The sequence below is a fragment of the Lygodium microphyllum genome, chromosome 16 (genome assembly GCF_053477565.2).
Source record: "Lygodium microphyllum isolate KBCC chromosome 16, Lygodium_microphyllum_v1.1.10, whole genome shotgun sequence".
In the NCBI taxonomy this organism is placed as follows: domain Eukaryota; kingdom Viridiplantae; phylum Streptophyta; class Polypodiopsida; order Schizaeales; family Lygodiaceae; genus Lygodium; species Lygodium microphyllum.
In genome coordinates, this window is record NC_141150.1 from 142,806,896 (window position 1) to 142,827,296 (window position 20,401).

Sequence of the window (20,401 nt, forward strand, 5' to 3'; positions counted from 1 at the left end):
TTCAAATGTCACTAAAAGAGTAATGAATAAAGTGGCAGTGACAAGTGCCCACAACCTATAGTGTACAAGTGTGCGAGTACTATTAGACAAGCAATTAGGTTTAGGCGCCTTTATCCCAAACAGTTTTGCCCATTCAAAATAAGTAAATGCCACCTCCAACACTAAAGTGTCAAAATGAAAATACAATTAAATATTGATAAATCTTGAAAAATTAATATCCTTATAATTTCACACTGCTACTTCAACAATAGCATTGACTTGAATCAAGTTGATTCCTACTCTGCTACTTGTTGGACCTATGAATCCTTGTTTGGCTCATTATAATTAGGTTGAGTTAGTCTCCTTAACCTAAAGCCATTTACTGTGGGGTTGATATTTTCACTATGCAATGTAGCTAAAATGAAATTTCCTTGATCAACATCTTTAACAATCTCATAAGGACCCATGTAAAGAAGCTTTAGCTTACTTGGATGCTTACCAAGCTTTGAATTATAGGCCATTACCAAATCTCCTTCCTTGTAAAAAATTTTCTTGACATGTCACTTAATCCATGCATGCCTTCTTGAATGCATCACTACTAATAGGTAATGAGCAATTATCATAACCTCCTCCAATTGCATCAACTACTATAACCTACTATGCAGAATTGACTCCTCAAGAGATAATCTATGAGTTATAGCGACTCAAAAGCTAGGTATGATGAATTCCGTAGGAACTATCACTTCCAACCCATACTTTTGTGGACAAGGCATTCATCTATGGCTAAGGGTTGGAGACTTGGCTATGGCTAGGCAACCTCCAAGTTGTACTGTGTTATTCTAGGCTTTAGGCATCATATTTAGTTATGAGATTAACATTATTTATTTGCCTTAGTATTTTACATTAGTCTTGTTTGTTCATTTATTCTTACTATGTGTGGACTTTAAATGTCATATGATCAGTAGTTTATATTGTTATAGCATGTGTGGCTTGGAAAAGGCGTTATTCTCTTTGTTCATGTTGATCATGATGTATGAGATTATGAGTTTTCAAGATGGAATCAAGCTTTGGCTGTTTGTGCTCTTTTTTTTGCAATATTTTTACAGTATTCTCTATCTCTTGTCTCTCGAATGTTGCCATAAATGATAAAGAGGCTCCATAAATGATTAAGTAGCCTCTTTATCATGTTCTTGAGTGTTATTCTTGCTTTCAAAGTTTATTTTCCCCATGCAGTCGTGCACTTTGGTGTAATACCTATAGTAGCAATGCAATCTTGTTATGCATTCTACATAGACTTAGTGCTATAACAAGCACATAAGTATTGTGGCAAGTTGCCTACTCTGATCACTTGGTCTATCCCAAATTCTAGAGCTATGTAAAAGTAATGAAGTGGTTTAGTCTATTTATTGTAGTTGGTGATCTTTGTTTATTTGAGAATGCTTTCGGTTTTTTCATTTGTCTATTTATAAATAAACTGCCACAATGTTTTTCCATCTCATTATTTTATCAGACTACCTAGATGTGGCAAACTTGAATTCCTTGCTTTGTGAACCTTACTTTTTTAGAAAGGATGTACTAACATGATGTTATCCAATTCTACTTGTTACTAATGGATTTGAATCATATGACTGGTCTCGTTAGGGGTAATTGGAGACCTTTTTGCTTATATTAGACTTAAGTAATATAAAATTGACTAAGTGGGATCCAGGGATCTGTATCCTAGGTCCTCTTTAATTTTTCAAAATTATATTGATTTAAATTCTTTGTCGGTTATTCTCTACACTGGATTTCAGCACTATAGTAGTGTCTATGACAAGGGCAGCACACAAGTATTGTGGTAAATTGGCTACTTTGATCACTTGGGTACAATATCTACACTCTCTAGTTAGTTGTTGGATGGATTTTTTATTATAATAGATTGTGACTATGATGTCTATATTTTAGCTTGGTCTATCTGAAATTCTAGACCCGTGATAAAGTAATGAAACAGTTCTAAACCCACTTGTCAACTAGTTTTTTCTACTAATCGTAACTCATAGTCTGTGTTTATGTAGGAATGCTTTTAGTTTTTGTTTTTGTTTTTCATTGCCTATTTATAACAAACTGATAGGTTCTATAATGTTATTTTCTAACTGTTTGTACCAAATTGTCTAGTTGTGGCAAACTTGAATTCCCTACTCTATGAACCCGTTTTTAAGGATGTACTAACATGATGCTATCTAGTTTTACTTGCTTGCTAATGGATTTGAATTATATGACTAGTCTGGTTATAGTGGTAATTGGAGATCTTTTTGTTGATATTAGACTTGACTAAGTTAAATTTGACATAACACACACACAAAGGTATCAATGTGCCTCCCAATTGTGCTCAATAAGCTCTTTAAAAATGCATGTATGCATGTGTGTGTGTGTGTGTGTGTGTGTGTGTGTGTGTGTGTGTGTGTGTGTGTGTGTGTGTGTGTGTGTGTGTGTGTGTGTGTGTGTGTGTGTGTGTGTGTGTGTGTGTGTGTGTGTGTGTGTGTGTGTGTGTGTGTGTGTGTGTGTGTGTGTGTGTGTGTGTGTGTGTGTGTGTGTGTGTGTGTGTGTGTGTGTGTGTGTGTGTGAATCAGCAATGTATATACATACATATATATAAATAGAGACTACTAGTTATCACATGCACAAAGGTATTAATGCACCCCCAATCAATGTACTCAAAAATCTCTCATGCTAGTAGAACCCCAAGATCAATACACCACACACACACACACATGCATGCATGTGCACACACACACACACACCCACACACACACACACACTCTCTCTCTCTCTCTCTCTCTCTCTCTCTCTCTCTCTCTCTCTCTCTCTCTCTCTCTCTCTCTCTCTCTCTCTCTCTCTCTCTCTCTCTCTCTCTCTCTCTCTCTCTCTCTCTCTCTCTCTCTCTCTCTCTCTCTATGCTACTCAGATCACTATTGCACCTCTAACCTAATTTTCCTATTCAATCAATGTTGCATCATTATGAAATCATATGCTCCTTAGTAGATTGATTGCAAGTCCAAGTAACTCTAGGGTTGGCATATCAAGCTAGGATATGCACCTTCAAATTAATAACAATGAGCTTCAAAGTTTCACTTCCACAAAGGGAAGTTTTGAAACATTTTCTCAATAGCTTCCTCAATAACCCACCAAAGTAGTTGCCAACACCAAAGTCTATCTTCAACTTAATTTGGGCAAGTATAAAGACAACATAGCTTGCTCTAGAACTAAGCAAGAAAGTAGCAAAGAATTTGTTAATATTTTGTAACTAATTTGTTTTACTACCAAACAAGGTAACACCTCAACTTTATGCCATGCAAAATGGCTAGAGACTCCTCCATGCTAAGATGAAAGGACCTTTTCTAAAACTGGCAATGCCACACACACACACACACAATTTTACTTGCCACAAGACTATTGGGTAGGCAACAATATGTGTGTACTAGGGATTCAAGTTGCCTTTAGTCAATGAACACATCTAATGGCACATTTTGAATATGTATTGTGTGTGTGTGTGTGTGTGTGTGTGTGTGTTTTAGATTTTGGCAAGCTCACTATGGTGAAACTTTGCTAGACTCACTATCGTGTTACTTTGCTAGAATATAATATTATTTTCATTTTGTATTGTTCTATATTAGTATAACTTTGTTAGGATCTAATATTGTTTTCATTACGCCTCATGAATAGAAGAGTTCTTTGTGTTAAAATAACAAGACTATAGTTCTAGACTTCTTTTCTCCCCATATTTTGAAGCTTAATATGTGGATTCTCATTGACAATAGAAGAGTTGGTCAAGAGTAGCTATTTTGAGGCTTAGTATTTGGATTTTAATTGGAGATAGAGGAGTATGTCAAGAGTAGTAATTTTTTGAAGTATTAATAGTAAACAAATGGAAATTCCATGGACTTTATGCACGTAGGCCTATGTTTTGATCAAATGATTTGTTTTAGTTTTAGGCCTCATTTTTTATGTTGTAACTATATCTTGAATTATTGAGATGATCTAAATCATGTGAGGATGTAGTCATATCTTGGTTAATCATACATGGTTATCGCAACTTAAAATCATGATGAGATTTTATTTTTTCAAAAGAATAGGATAAGTAACTTAAATCAAACATTGGTAATCAAAGAACTTCACATATAAGGAATTATACGCTTTAACTTTTAACTTAAACTCGCTTCTTGCTTAAAAATCCAAGGCATTGATGCATGAATAGAGTATGGTGATTGTTGAATGAGTGAAGACCTAAATAGACTAGGCAATGCAAGTCAACCCTTCACCATTCACATCCACACCACACATCCATGCACACATATACGTAAACTTGAAACAAACTCCTTGGTCCATTTCCCAAACCTGCTACTTACATGTCCTTACTATGACTTACTGCATCCTCTATTGGCATCCTTTGATGTTCCTTGCCTATATGTCTTAGTTTCAAAGAGTCATTGGGCAAACTTTAGGACTTGCAAATGTTAGTGAAAAGGCTGGCTATTTTGGTCTTGCTATTTCAAATTTTGGCTGTTACATTGAAACCTAAAGCTACTAATACATTATGCTTGGTAACAACCACAATTCAAATATTTTACACAATGGCTTACACATTGGGCTCCACCTAAAGTGTTAAGGTCATAGTGTGAGAAATATGGTGATTGTTTAATAGTATTATATTATTCAAGGTTTGTATGAGGTTCTACTTTAAAGGTACTTGAAAATGTGTATATCAAATATACATTTTTTTTCATTTTAGTTTTGGGCCTCATTTTTTATGTTACACCTATATCTTCAATTATTGAGATGATCTAAATCATGTGAGGATATCTTGGTAAATCATACTTGATTATCATGACTTAAAACCATGATGAGATTTTATTTTTTTGAAAAAGTGGAAGAGGTAACTTAAATCAAACATTTATAATCCAAGAACATGTCAAGATTGTGGGAGAGAAGGAAGGAGTCTCACTTGTAGCTTTCTTGCTTGCACAATGGGGGAATACACAAAGGGTGGAGGCTGAAAAACAGTTTTCCTCTTCTTAGTTGTGTAAGCCAAAAAGAACTCTCATACAAAGAAATAGAAGAACCCTATATATGGGTCTCAAACCAAACTCAACTAACTAAGGTGGCATACTAACTGAGCCACGAACTAGAGTAGATAAGGATAGCTATCATGTAGCTATTATTCATGGGCGGTGTACCAACCGCGTCTGCAACTGACAAGTCGGTGACATAAATACACAACGGTCACCCTGGCGTATCACGAGTGGAGCTCGATATCTCAACACTCCCCCTCGAGCTCAATCCCAATTCCTGCACACCAAGCAGGTCTCTGAACTTGCGCAGCTTCTCTGCGCCCAATGCCTTCGTGAATATATCAGCTACCTGATCCTCTGTGCTGACATAAACTAGATCAATAAGACCTAGTAAAACCCTCTCTCGCACATAGTGATAATGCACCTCAATGTGCTTTGTTCTAGCATGATAGACTGGGCTATTTGCCAGGTGTATACTACTCATGTTGTCACAATAAATGACAACTGGCCCATCTGTAGACTGATGCATATCATAAAGTAGCTTATGCAACCAAGCTATCTCACATGCAGCCATTGCTGCACCCCTGTACTCAGCCTCTGTGCTCGACAAGGCAACTGTAGGCTATTTCTTGCTACTCCAAGTGACTGCAGCACTCCCAAAAGAGAACACATATCCACTGGTAGATCGTCTATCAGAAATACTACCAGCCCAATCAGCATCAGTGTATCCATGCAACTGTATCTGAACCCCAATCTCATAAAATAGTCCATAGTGCAATGTGGACTTCACATACCTGAGTATGCGTCTAGCCACATCCAAATGTGGTTTACTTAGAGCCTGCATAAACTGACTTACCAATCCAACAGCATAGCTCAAATCTCGCCTGGTAATAGTCATATAAATCAAACTTCCTACTATGCGTCTGTACATAGTAGGGTCTTCTAGAAGCTCACCTGCATCTGTGCTCAACTTCACATTCTGCTCTAAAGGAACTGAAATAGGCTTACAGCCTGTCATCCCATATTTGGACAGCATGTCCAATCCATACTGCCTTTGCAAGAGCTGTATCTCACTTGGTAATCTAATCACCTCAATGCCCAAGAAAAAACGCAGCTCTTCCAAATCCTTCATCTCAAACTTCTGCTTCAATAGCATTTTCACATGAAGTATATCTTCATCACTGTCACCTGTCATAATCAAATCATCAACATAAATGACAAGTAGTATAATACCTTTCTCTGTTTTTCTCACATAAAGTGAGAAATCTGCCTTGAAAATCTGAAAGCCAATAGTGACAAGATACTGTCCTATCTTGTCAGACCATGCTCTAGGTGCTTGCTTTAAACCATACAAGGCTTTCTTCAACCTGCAAACAAACTCAGGATGAACAGCATGCACATAACCTGGTGGTTGCTCCATATAGACCTCTTCTTGCAAATCACCATGCAAGAAGGCATTCTTTACATCCATCTGATGTAAAGACCATCCCTTTGATGCAGCCATAGCAATGACTGCTCTTACGGTTGCCATCCTTGCAACCGGACTGAATGTTTCTTCATAGTCAATGCCATATGTTTGTGCATACCCCTTGACTACTAATCTTGCCTTGTATCTGTTCACAGAACCATCTGCATTGTGCTTCACCTTATAAACCCACTTACAGCCAATTGCATTTTTACCTTTAGGCAAAGGTACCAATTCCCATGTAGCATTTGCTTTCAAGGCATCCATTTCTTCATCCATGGCTTTCTCCCATTTTTCCTTTCCCATGGCTTCCTCAAAAGAAGTGGGTTCTGGTTTCTGTATTACTTTAACCATATATGCATAGTGAATGGCTGTAAATCCATCATATTTCAGTCTATCCACAGGATACCTAGCTCTCGTAGACCTGCGCAAAGTAGGTTCACTCCCAGGTGCTCTCAAAACATCCCTGGTCTTCCTTACTCTAGGTGTAACAATAGAAGGAATACCCAACTCATCATCAATGCTTTGTTCTGAGCCACTGGATTCACCATCCATATAAGAGTGACCTGCATTCACATCAAACATGGGCTGATCAACCTTCTCTTTTCCTTTTCGTGATACCTGCATACCACTATCTGCATTGCTTTGAGAAGATTCTCCTGATCTCAATCTGCCTGTCCATGGCAAAGAATGTGAACCGCTGCTAGAGGACGCTTCAGGTCCACTAATATTTTGTGACTGCTGCTGTGAATTCTGTGCAGCATTACTATTTTGTGCATCTACATCATCAATCACATTTACTGGTTTATACCAGCTACTCATCTCATCAAAAACAACATCTCTGCTCACTGTAAACTTACGAGTAGAAGGGTTATAGCATCTATACCCTTTTTGCTGCAGAGAGTAACCAATAAAGATGCACTTCTCAGCTTTTGGATCCAACTTGGATCTCAGCTCATCTGGCACATGTACATAGCCAATGCAACCAAAAATTTTCAAATGAGAAATATCTGGTTTCCTACCAGTATACCTCTCCTCTGGAGTCATTCCATGTATTGCTGCAGTGGGAGTCATGTTCATTATGTAGACTGCTGTAGCAACTGCTTCAGCCCAATAAAAATCTGGCAAGTCTTTTTCATTGAGCATGGCACGAGATACCTCTCCAATATGCATGTTTTTCCTTTCTGCAATTCCATTTTGTTGTGGGGTATAACTGCATGAATATTGCTGATTTATGCCATGCTCCTGCAGGAACCTTGCAAACTCATTTGAGAGGTACTCTCCCCCTCCATCTGACCTTAGGCATTTTATTTGCAAACCTGTTTCTTTTTCAACCATAGCTTTAAGAGTTTTGAAATGCCCAAAAACTTCACTTTTCTTTTTCATAAAATACACACAAACTTTTCTGCTATAGTCATCAATAAAACTGACAAAATAATGACAGTCTCCAAGAGATGCAGCTTTAGTTGTCCACACATCAGAGTGGATTAATTCAAATGGCTTCTTACTCTCTTGAACATGTCTAGGAAATGGTTTCCTTGCCTGTTTTCCAAACTGACAGGCTTCACATACCTTATGCATTTCTGCAACCTTGAATTTTGGCAAACCTGCAACAATATTTTGGGCCTTCATTGATTTAAGTCGATGTACATTAACATGACCAATGCGTTTATGCCAGATATCAATATCTGCAACTACACCGGTCCCATGTGCAAACATTGCTGCACTCAATTCAGACATGTCTGCATCCAATGTAAACATTCTGCCCTTCTTCTTTCCTTTTGCTATCAAGCGACCTTTATTTTTCATATCCTCAACAAAGCATCCATGAGGATTAAATCTGACCTGCAAGCCCTGCTCAACCATTTGACCAACAGAAACCAGATTCTTGGTGATATTCGGGACATGAAATACATCGAACAGGTATTTCTTTTTCCGATCGTGCATAGACAAGGGAATTTTTCCAATCTGCACAATAGGATGTGCAGTATCATCACCAGTCTCCACAAATCCTGGTTTTTCCATTTTCCTTGCATCCTCCATCCATTCTGCATGACCTGTCATGTGGTTTGATGCACCTGAGTCAATATACCATACATCATTGCTTTCTTCTACACTTGTCACAGAATTGTTCATGTGCTACACCATAAACAAGTGCTCATTTCTGTCATCACCCTGTCTACTAGAAGATGCATAATTCCCTTGTTGCAGTTTTCCATTCATGATGTCATTCTGCTTTTTATAGCAGTCTTTAGCCATATGACCCATTTTACCACAGTAGTAGCATTCAACATTACTGTTTGCATTTTGGCCTCTTTGCCATCCACCATGACCTCTTTGGCTCCCCCTGCCTCTAGAGTTACCACGTTCTCCTCCATAGGACTGGTTTTCTTGAGTTTGCTGCATATTCTGATTTCTGCCACGACCTCCAAATCGGCCTCCTCTACCTCTGCCTCTACCTCTTCCAGCATTTGAGTAGAAGACAGCTTCTTTTGAAGTTCCTCCTAAAGAAGATGCACCACCATTTCTCTGCTCCTCAGAAATTAGAAGAGCAATCAACTCCTCAAAATCAGGAAATCTTTCACGAACTGAAATGGATGTCCGAAACTGTGCATAATCCTTTCCTAGACCATTCAAGGTCACAGAAACTAAATCATCATCTTCCACTGGCGACCCAATGAAAGCAAGTGCATCTGCAATCTTCTTCACCTTCATGTGGTAGTCATTGATGCTCATACTTTCTCTTTGCACATTATGCAACTCTTGCTTGAGCTGTATTTTCCTGGCTTGCGTATTTGTGCTATACATTTTTGACAAAGTATCCCATGCCTCCTTTGGCGTACTTGCATCTTGAATATGCACAATCATAGAGTCTGAAATGCTGATAGACAGCCAATACATAACTTTCCTAGCTCTCTCATGCCATGCTTTAAATGCATGCATTTACTGTTGATTGGGAACATCAGGAAGAACTGGTTCTTCTTCATTTCTTACAACAAATTCCCAATATCCTTTTCCCATAAGGAAATTCGTCATTCTAAACTTCCATGCTTGGAAGTTATTCTTGTCAAGCTTTTCAGTGACAATCTGTGAAAGAGAATCAGATGTCATTACAGAACACTGTAAAAAATTCTGTCACTGCAAAGAACACAGCTTCAGCCTCACAAGGACAAATCTGCAAAACTGACGAAAGTGGTATTTGACCACACAGTCACTTCCTAGTGACGATTTTGCATCAACAGGCAACATGGATGATTCTGTAACTCCCAATGTCTCTATGCACAAGCATACGATGCAATTTCTACAGTAACTTTTCACCGACCTGTAGAACAGTGGCTGCACAGCATAAAACTGGGCCTTTTCCTGAGTGCGTGCAGAAAAATTCCGCCTCCAAAACAGGCCCCGAAATGGCCTCAAATCAAAAAAACAAGGTCGCCAAGAGCTAAAGCCCTTTCCCGTAGCATATACTGCCCTCTTGCTTCACCGCGAAGGGCGTCTCAACCTGATACAATGCACTCTTGCAATTTCCGACTGTGCTGCCTGCAGAGATTTGCTCCCAAAACAGAAAATGAAAGCAACACTACTCCTCTTACCAGAACACCGCGAGCTTGGCTTGCTTTCTTGAGCTCATTACCACGAACAAGGCTCTGATACCATGTCAAGATTGTGGAAGAGAAGGAAGGAGTCTCACTTGCAGCTTTCTTGCTTGCACAATGGGGGAATACACAAAGGGTGGAGGCTAAAAACAGTTTTCCTCTTCTTAGTTGTGTAAGCCAAAAAGAACTCTCATACAAAGAAATAGAAGAACCCTATATGTGGGTCTCAAACCAAACTCAACTAAATAAGGTGGCATACTAACTGAGCCAGGAACTAGAGTAGATAAGGATAGCTATCATGTAGCTATTATTCATGGGCGGTGTACCAACCGCGTCTGCAACTGACAAGTCGGTGACATAAATACACAACGGTCACCCTGGCGTATCACGAGTGGAGCTTGATATCTCAACAGAACACATACAAGAAATTGTGTGCTTTTTAAGTTTTAACTTAAACTCGCTTCTTTCTTAAAACTTCAAGGCATTGCTATATGAATAGAGCATGGTGATTGTTGAATGAGTGAGGACCTACCAAGCTAAATCAAGACACCCATTTTTGTATTGAGCTACTTCATTTCTAACCTTCTTAATAGATTTTTGTGACACAATGGTGATCCAAAAACCCTAATGGAAAGAAAATAGTGATTTAGCAAACATGAGGCTCACATATTTCCAAGTTTTAGTTCATGTAAGGTAGAGAGAGAGAGAGAGAGACAGAGAGTATGTGTGAGGATTACCACATGAAAGCTCTAGGGTATTCTCTAAGTTCTAGAGCCTAGAAGTTACACCATTAATTTTGTAACATGTGTGATGCAAGTCAACCCTTCACCATTCACATCCACACCACACACAATGTTCCATTTCCACATATACAAACTTGAAACAAACTCATTGGTCCACATTCCAACCTACCATTTACATGTCCTTACTATGACTTACTACATATATTGGCATGGTTTGATATTCCTTGTCTTTGTGTGTTACTTTCTAGTCATTATGAAAACTTTGACTTGCAAAGTTAGTAAAAAGGCTAGCTAAAATAATATTTGGTATTCTTTTGGTCACACTATTTTAAATCATGCCTTTTACATTGGAAGGTTAAGTTACTAATATAATACACTTGGTAACAACTACAATTCAAGTACTGCACACAATGACTTACACATTGGGCTCCAACTAAAGTCTTAAGGTGGTGGTGTGAGAAATATGGTGATTGTTTAGTAGTACTATATTATTCAAGGTTTGTAGGTGGTTCTACTTTGAAGGTACTTGAAAATGTGTATTCAAATATATAAGTATATTTTGGTTTCAATATATTCATCCTTAATTCTCTCCTAAGCACTTTTACTATTATTCAAACATTGACTATAGCAACATGCAATCCATAGAGAGATGTTTTAGTTTAGAAGAGAGAGAGAGAGAGAGAGAGAGAGAGAGAGAGAGAGAGAGAGAGAGAGAGAGAGCATACTTGTGTATATGTGCGCCTATACATAAGAATTGTGTATATATAAGTCTATGTACATGCATGAGTTACATGAGTGAGTGTGACCTATTTAATAGCTTCTTTACATTTATCTCACATGTTTGGTTGTCTTTTGTCTTTCATATATGAGTGATGATTTATTTGTAGGCATTATTTTTGGGATAAGAAATGGGGGAAGAGGAAGTAGATAACTATTTGTCTCAAAGGTGCCCAAAATATATAAGCAAATCAATAAAGGGTTGAGATCGTGAAGGAGGATATTTGTATATACTAAGCCACCACACACACGTGCACAAAGCATGGTTGCAACATCCTTCCTAATTAATGGAATGCCATCAATTGACAAGTGTAGCACCTTGCATGTATGTCCTCGTCCCAAATATGAGGCATCCTTTCCAAATATATTTATGTATATTTTGCTCCCTTGAGAATGCCCTAGAAGTTATTAAGAAACTTAATGTTGATTACCATGAGCAACATTCCTAAGTCAAATGTGTATATGTGTGTGTATGTGCGCGGAAAATTACCAAAAAGAAAAATAGGGACCTCTTATAACTAACATTTGATGTTCCACTACCCGTGACATATGGGAAATTTTTCCAAACAAGTGTTATAAGCACGATTGGAAGTGGAGGTTGAAGATACTAACGTTCTCTTGCACATGGGGTATCCCCACAAGCATTGTTGAAGACACCAACAATCTCTATGTATGCACATGAAAGGCTCCTAATGCTAAAGCAAATCAACATAGTAAGGCTTTGATGGTTTAACAAACCTACCTCTGTGTGTGTGTGTGTGTGTGTGTGTGTGTGTGTGTGTGTGTGTGTGTGTGTGTGTGTGAGAGAGGGAGAGATCTGGATGGTGATGTATATGCTCCTTGCTCCTAGGATTGAATGCTTGGGTCTATTAGTGCATAGATGATGTAGTGATTTAGATTTCCATATATTCAATTCATCGACTCTCCTATGTATATTTTGCACATAACCACCTCAATGGGAGGAGATTAGCTAAGGCTTCCAACGCTACCAATATACAAAAAGATGATCCCACAAATGTGCATATTTTAGCCGAATATTTGAAGGGATTGAAGATTGGAAAGATATAATGAGGTGGTGATCGCAAGGTAACTCATCCTACCATCTTACCTTATGCTCAAAACAACTATATATTTGGATAACTTAGCCACCTATGACTAAAACTTGTTGGTAACTAGCACTTGAACCCATATATCTTTAGTTGTGCTATTGTAGATATCTGATATTGTTTGTATGATAACATGATTGTAATGCTATTGTAGACATGTAACTAGTGGGTACATGTTTGTGGACATTTTCAATTTTCAATGCATTTGGCAAGCATGAGAGAGAGAGAGAGAGAGAGAGAGAGAGAGAGAGAGAGAGAGAGAGTGTGTGTGTGTGTGTGTGTGTGTGTGTGTGTGAGGGACATGATTGCCATAACATGCAATTAGTGGGTACATGTTTGTGAATGACATTTTCAATTTTCAATGCATTCAACAAGCACAAAGGTGGGGGTGTTGGGTGGGTGGGGGGGGGGGGGTGGGGGGGGGGGGGGGGGGTGGGGGGGAGAGGTGATTGCCATAGCTAAGCAAACTTCCATGTCTATGGTATCTATTCTTCTTGTCGTAGGTAAAGTCGTTGCACGCGAAGCATATTGTTTGTTATATGTTTTATGAGCAAAGGGAAGTAACCATTGCATAGTTGCTCTTGCAACAATGTGAAGCAAACGAGGTGAAGTCTTGTGAGCTTTGCAATGACATGGTTCACTTCACTCACTTCACAATGATACTAACTGCGCAAAGTGCAGTTGGCGTGCCTGGCGAACAAGGTAGCGTATATATTATCGATTTCACATTTCAGGCAAAACCATTTCCTTGTTTTTGCACTCTATATTGGGTTGAAGTGTCAGCAATAAGAATAAATTATCATTTTAAGAGACCTAATAAAACCGAAGTAGTGAGGAGCCAATGTGTGCGTGGCACATGCGTGGAGAGAGAGAATTATGAACAGAATCATTTTGCCCTTACAGCCTCGGTTGCCATAAGAAGGATACATTGTTAGATGCTTTTAATAATCATACGGCTCACTGATATGCTTATATACAACTGCTGATTATCTTCCCACCGTTTTGAGTATGTTCTCCACCTCACCCCTGTACAGTTCAAGACATTAGCATAAATCTCGCCCCACATCAAACATATGCCAACTAAAAAAACAACACTCACGTCTTCTGCTGGGGCATATATCAGCACCAGGATGCACAGGTCTCATCTCTGCCTACTTCTAGTGCATGCATCTTTGCTTAGCCAATGCTTGTTCCAGCTGTACTTCGAAGGGAGTTGCATGCCAGCTTACTTTTTGGTCCTGCATTGAACGTGGTGTAAATAGAACTACCGTATTCAACCACTGGACAGCATTCATTCCATACAATTATATTATCAAATTATATAATGCTTGCAGTGTGGGGATCCAATCGCAAACAAGAAACTATAAGCAACTCGACTGGAAATACCTCCTTGTATTTGGTAGTGGAGTTGGGAATGCCCTTCCCATCCCACCATTTCCTTGTTGCAATAGGGCTCCAATGTGCAGCAACAGTTCCCAGAATCGGCCTGTCATCTGTAAACCTGGCAGGAGAATGATGATTGGCCATCCACCTTGTTGCTGAAGTACCCTTGGGAGATGGAGCTGAAATGGTTGAAGATAGAGGTAGGGTGGAACAAGAAGGTTTATTTTCTTCGGCCCCTGAAGCTGATGCGGAGTCCTCAAAGATGAGGTTTGCAATGCTTACATCTGACACTCCTTCCACAAGCTCTGGCAAGACGACTTGTCTCTGGTGTTCTTCAATATGGCAGTCAGGCTCGGGGGCACTTGGTGTAACGATAACCCCCTCAATATTATGAATTGCAAACCCCGCAGTTGTGTGAATCCTGCTGGCACCAGTCTTATTTTCTGCAGAAGAAGCAATCGAACTTTGCAGGATGCCTGACAGTTTTGAAGAGTATGTACGTATGTGTGATGAACAAATTCTGCAGCTGCACCCAGCAGTGTTCATGCAAAGAGACTCAACTTTGCTCTCCCTGTACCTGTCACGGCACCTGCTTGGCACATGGGAGAGAGCATCAGAGAATTGATGATCATCCTTTCCCCAAAGATCCATTTGCACTCCGCACACATTTGAGCTTGCCTGTGCTGTTGGCGTTTCTGGAATGATGCTGACATCTTGTACGTTCTTGGCCCCACTGGTATCACTTGTAGAATTGCTTACTGATTGAAGGGAGAAACACCTTTGGTAGGCTGTCTCATTGCTGCCTTCATCTATGCCTGTACAAGAGCCCTCAGAATTTGCCTTATCAAATTGAGACTCCATCTCAGAGTCTGGATCAAAAAATCTCCCTTCTACAGAATAGTCCTTATTATGCCCGTCACTTAGGGAGCCAAATGAATATGATGAAAAAGTCTGTGTTGTAGATGTAAACGTGCTAGTAGAAGCTTCATCAGAATTTCCACCATGATAAGCACTTGCCTGTGAGACTTGAATGCCTTTAAATGTGATTTCAGTGGCACCTTCCCTCTCTGTCATACTATCTAAGCTGCTAGAAGTAGAATGTGAAGAGACCTTCACGTTCCCTTTTTTAGAAGTCTTCTGCCTCTTCCATGTTTTGTTACATGGCATGGGCTCTATCATGGCATCAGTCTTCCCTTCTTTGTCACCTTCGACCCATGACTGCAAACACAAGGTCAAACGATATTGGTCCATTGAAAAAATAACTTCAGAGCCCATGTCTGTCTACTGGAATAATGTCACTCACCTGAGCTGTAACTTCCATCGACAGCTCACACACATTCCCTCCCTCTAAATCTACTCGCCCATATGAGTTCTCCCAAGTTGTAATCAATTCTGAATCAGTTATCAGAGAAGAAAGATCGATATGTTCCAACAGAAGATCCTCGCAGTTCTCAAAAAGCTGATCACTTCTGGACTCAATTCTGAAACATGGAGATGAGGGGACTTGAGGCTCAGTAGGTGTATTGATAGGGCCTTCGTCCACGAGTTGTGCAGACAGACTGGGCTCACTATTTTGCAACGTTAAAGATTCTTTGCTACACATTTTGTGTTTGGTTCCTTCCACAGAGTCCGCTCCTTGAAAACCATGTAGACCCCTGACAATGACAAATGGGTTATTACAAAGGGCAAGAAGCACCCCAAATCCATGTTCAAACAATTGAGCAAATTACCCAGTACCTCTTCTCTGAGGAGGGCTTAAGACATCCACTAGGAAGACATTCAAATTGATTGCAATGCAGTGGAACATAGGTCTCAGTGCAAACGTGACTTGACTGAAATTTGGCAAGGACTGATGTCACGTGCCATGGAAATGCATGAAGAATAGAATCATCTGCAGAACCTTTGTCCACTTTCTCAACAGTGACCTCATATGCATCTGGAGATTCAAGTACCTCATGACAGGCTCTAAGGTACTTCACCTGCAGCAGAATAAGTAGAGTGATTGATCAACCAAGATCGGACATAGTGACTGCCTCCCTCCCCCTTTTCCTCTGCTCTGTCCATGCTGACACATGCAACATGCACACGCAAGAACATACACACACAACAAAACTTTCACAGATGATCCTTGTGACTTTGCATAGGCACACCGTAAATAACCAGTATTGTCAACGCACCATCAGATGCAAACGTGCTTGTTGACTACATGGCATGCATGCTGTTGCTGTTCGCATAGTGTTATATTAGTGAAATTCATAGTCCATAGCTTCAATTGAGCTGCAACTCAAAATCAGGCATTGACAAGTAATAAAGTCCCTGGGGCTGTAGGGAACCACAGCACATACAGGACAGGAGTGTGCATCAGCTGGGCCTGTTACCTCTTCACTCAATTTTCTGGCTGTATGTGCCTCCTCCTTCAGTTTCCTTCTAAGAGTCTCAAGGTCCTCCTCAAGTTCATCAACCTGTGACCGTGCATTGGAGGATTGTTTGCCAAGAGAAATCAAAGTTTTATATGCTTTGGCTCCCTCAGCATGGTTAATCTTTTGGTAAGCCTTTCTTGCCCGAATAATGTTCCCATCTGCATCTTTCGCCGCATTTTTCATTTGAGCCTGAGAGCGTAAAGAAGGTGGAGACAGACCATCCCTACTACTCAGTGACAGGCTAGGAGATGACTGCCGTACTTTACAAAGATCCTCCGACCTGGCACCTGCTCAGTCAACAACAATTCTGATGTCAAGAATGTTTATTTATTTATTTATTTTCGTGAAGAAGTAAGAATTAATTTATAGAAATATTTACATCAGGCCTTCTGGCCGACCAAGCACAATCATAGGCTTTTTGAAATACATCAGGCCTTCAGGCCAATCAATCTTTTTTTTTTTTTTTTCGTAACAGGCCAATCAATCTCTCTCTCTCTCTCTCTCTCTCTCTCTCTCTCTCTCTCTCTCTCATATGTGTTACATACCACATAATAGTGAAGAATTGTCTCGCGAGGGACTCAACGCAACCGTATCTTGCTTCTGTAAGCATAAGATATATAAGTAAAATTGTAGCTATCAATACAGAAAAATGAAGAGGACTTGCACATGGCTATCCATACAGAAAAATGGAGCAATGATGTGCATATGAGACCTCCTTGAAAGATTATTAATGGATATCAAAGAGATGCAGCAGTGCCATTGATTGTAATTAAACTCTTTAAATGACCTTGCTTTCTCACGCAGCAGTGCTATTGATTGTACTGAAACGCCTCATATGATCATGCTTGTAAAAACCAAAAAGAGAACTAATACCTGATCTGCAATCCGATTCGTTTTATTTCTTTTTCTATATTTGAAGCAACCACAAAACCAAGCCATGGCAGAAGCAGGCTAATTCGTAAGGAAGGTTTCCTGTACTCCGGCCATAACCAATCACCTCCTTTTCTTCAAGGAACAAGCAGCGGATACAACACTCAGGAGCTTATACAACAAACTAACTCATCCAGTCGCCATGGACCAGTACTCTTTGACTCCAAGCAAAGGCTAATTCGAACGCCCTCACAATATACACGTGGTCTTGATCGTCAATCTCTTCTATATGATCACAGGATCTAAGAAGGCCTACCATTGAAGACGGCGCACTTCTGATTCGTAGTAATCAATAAGAAGAATTCCTTCCCCCCCGGAAAGGAGAGCCATTTTCGTGAACGCAAGCTTGTGCGATATTGACCTGTATAAAAAGCACACGATGCCGTGGTTGAATCAATACACAGTGAATGAAAAGTCATCCTCCTGCTCCTAATCGAGAGAAGTCGATAAGGCAACACGGCACGCCATGCCTTTGCCAAGTGCGCAGTCGCCGATATGACTTGTGCTCCAGAGCGGCGGGATACGTGCATACCAGACAGGCACGCAGCGAGAGAGAGAGAGAGAGAGAGAGAGAGAGAGAGAGAGAGGGAGGCTTCAGGCAATTGCATGCATAGATGGAAGCTAAGGAATTTGATAGGAGGCGGCACACACAGAGAGAGACAGAGAGGACAAGACACAAAAAAACGTGTGGGCGGCCCCTGCGACCCAGCAGGCGAAAATTGTGGAGAAACATGGGCCCCACCAAAGAGGCCTATTATTAATACCATAATATTTTTGAGCATTCCATCAAGATTCAAGATGACCTAGGTTACTTGTTGCCTTGCTAGGACCTGTTCCCACCAGGCCCTGATCGAGGTTTGATGTAAAATGAATTGCAACTTTTTCAAAACCACCTTTAAAATTTAATATGAAAGGTTCAAAACTTTCAACTTTCGAAAATTTTTAGTTATAAAAATGGGAAATACATATAATTTGACTCAGAAATCCCTCCAAAATTTCGAGTTCAAGGTATTTCTATCTATGACCAAAAAAGTTTTTCGTGAACACTAGCCCTGATTCGCACTTAAGATGGGAACTCTTCAGTACGCTCCTTCAATAGATGGTGAATTGGGAATCACGAGAGGCCATAGGAGAGAGCATGGTCTAAAAAGTTACTGAACCAGTTGGCAAGCATGAACCTTATGAGAATTATTCCTCATTTTTCTATTCGTTAGCACACAAATTGTGGCCTCAAAATTTATTTTTTTAATACTTCATTTATCTTGAATTTACTCGCATTTATAGAGACAAGGCTCTATGGGCTCCCAACTAGTGCTCCCATTGGTTGGAAACCTTTTCAATGGTGGGAATAGGTCCTTATTACAACCTCCTCCCATTATTAATGAATGCTTGATTCAATTACAATCACTCAATTAATATGTGATCATAATGACTACAATAGTTCTCTTGATGTTCATGAAAAAGGAAATTTCTATCCAATCGAAACAAGGAAGAAGTTGAAATATGACCAATTATTGGGGGAACATATGGTATTAGTGTTCGGTTTTATAACTACAATGTCTGAAGAGAACCACCTATCATTATCAAGACAAAGTTAAAGTTCAACTAATCTAAAATAAAACCAAGAAAAAAGACAGTTTTCTATGAACATGCATGTTCTCTCTCTCTCTCTCTCTCTCTCTCTCTCTCTCTCTCTCTCTCTCTCTCTCTCTCTCTCTCTCTCTCTCTCTCTCTCTCTCTCTCTCTCTCTCTCTCTCTCTCTCTCTCTCTCTCTCTCTCTCTCTCATTTTATGCATAAAACACACTTGCAAACCTTTTGGGTAATATTTTGTCTTAGGAGAAATATTTAGAATCTTTTCAAAGATTCCTTTTAAAATACCATTTTTCATATTATTATTCAAAATCACACTTTTTTTAGTTAATCTTTTAAAAAATGATATAGAAATGACTAAAATTTTTGAATAGTATTATATTTGTCATCTTGAAAAGTACCTAGATTTTGAAAGAAAAATTAAAAGGGGACCATAAGAGAAATGCACAAATTTTATTCATCAAGTAAAACTTGCTCTTCAATAAAACTCTATATATATACACATGTTGGTGAGATTTTGAAACATTTACTAAATTCATACTAATTGAAAAAATGATAGATATTTCAACAAGAAGATGTAAAAAGAACATGGAAATTTTTCATTGTTGTAAGGCATTCACTCTTCTTCATCTTCCTCTTGTGTTGCACCATCAGTATCACTAGTTTCTATCCATGCACCTTTTGAACTAGATGATGCATCCTCTTCTCTACTATCAACAAGAGCATTGCTTTCATCTAAATGTAGACTTTCATTTTCCAAGTTTTTGGCTCTACTTCTAGTACATCTTGTTTTCCTAGGCCCATCATGATCATCATCATCATCACCGTCTTTCTACATACCATGAAATTTCTCTTTGAGAATTGCAATGGTTGACTTTCTCAAATGTCCAATTGTTGTAAGGGAAAAATCATATACTAATATATCCACCTCATTAAGTTTCAATATACCCCCATGTGTACAAGCATATTGAGGTAGCCCAAAACTGTCCGATTTTTGTTCTCTCTTGCTGTGTTATCCAACTGTAAATAAAGAACAAGTAGTAAAGCACCCTCCTAGCTAGAGAATCCAACGTCCAAAATTGTGATCATAAGGTTAGGATCATTATGAACATTTGGATAATTAAAGAATACTCTTGGATGAACTCTTCCATGGTACACGAGGCATCCCGCTAAATGCATTTGTATAAGAGTTTATTTACGAACATCCTTTGGAGGATGAGAAAAATGAGATAAGCATGACTTCTTCTAGTCCATACCATCAATGACAAGTCCAATATATCTTTCTTGTACAGCAAAACACTTATGCCTATGGTGCATGGCCTTTTTTCTCTGTGTTGATTACTCTTCTTGATAAATTTGTAGT

General features: G+C 39.3%; 1 protein-coding gene across 1 annotated transcript; it reads right to left on the reverse strand.

Annotated features, from left to right (window-relative positions):
• Positions 1–13,409: 13,409 nt before the first annotated feature.
• On the reverse strand, positions 13,410–18,100 carry LOC148023525 (uncharacterized). Its single transcript, XM_087696490.1, has 9 exons — positions 17,918–18,100; positions 17,391–17,808; positions 17,063–17,117; positions 16,476–16,804; positions 15,835–16,076; positions 15,401–15,752; positions 14,101–15,315; positions 13,814–13,952; positions 13,410–13,740 (listed from the first exon to the last, which is right to left on the reverse strand). Exons 2-8 carry the CDS (start codon positions 17,454–17,456, stop codon positions 13,872–13,874), a joined length of 2,340 nt encoding a protein of 779 aa, XP_087552616.1. The 5' UTR covers positions 17,457–17,808; positions 17,918–18,100; the 3' UTR covers positions 13,410–13,740; positions 13,814–13,871.
• Positions 18,101–20,401: the final 2,301 nt, after the last annotated feature.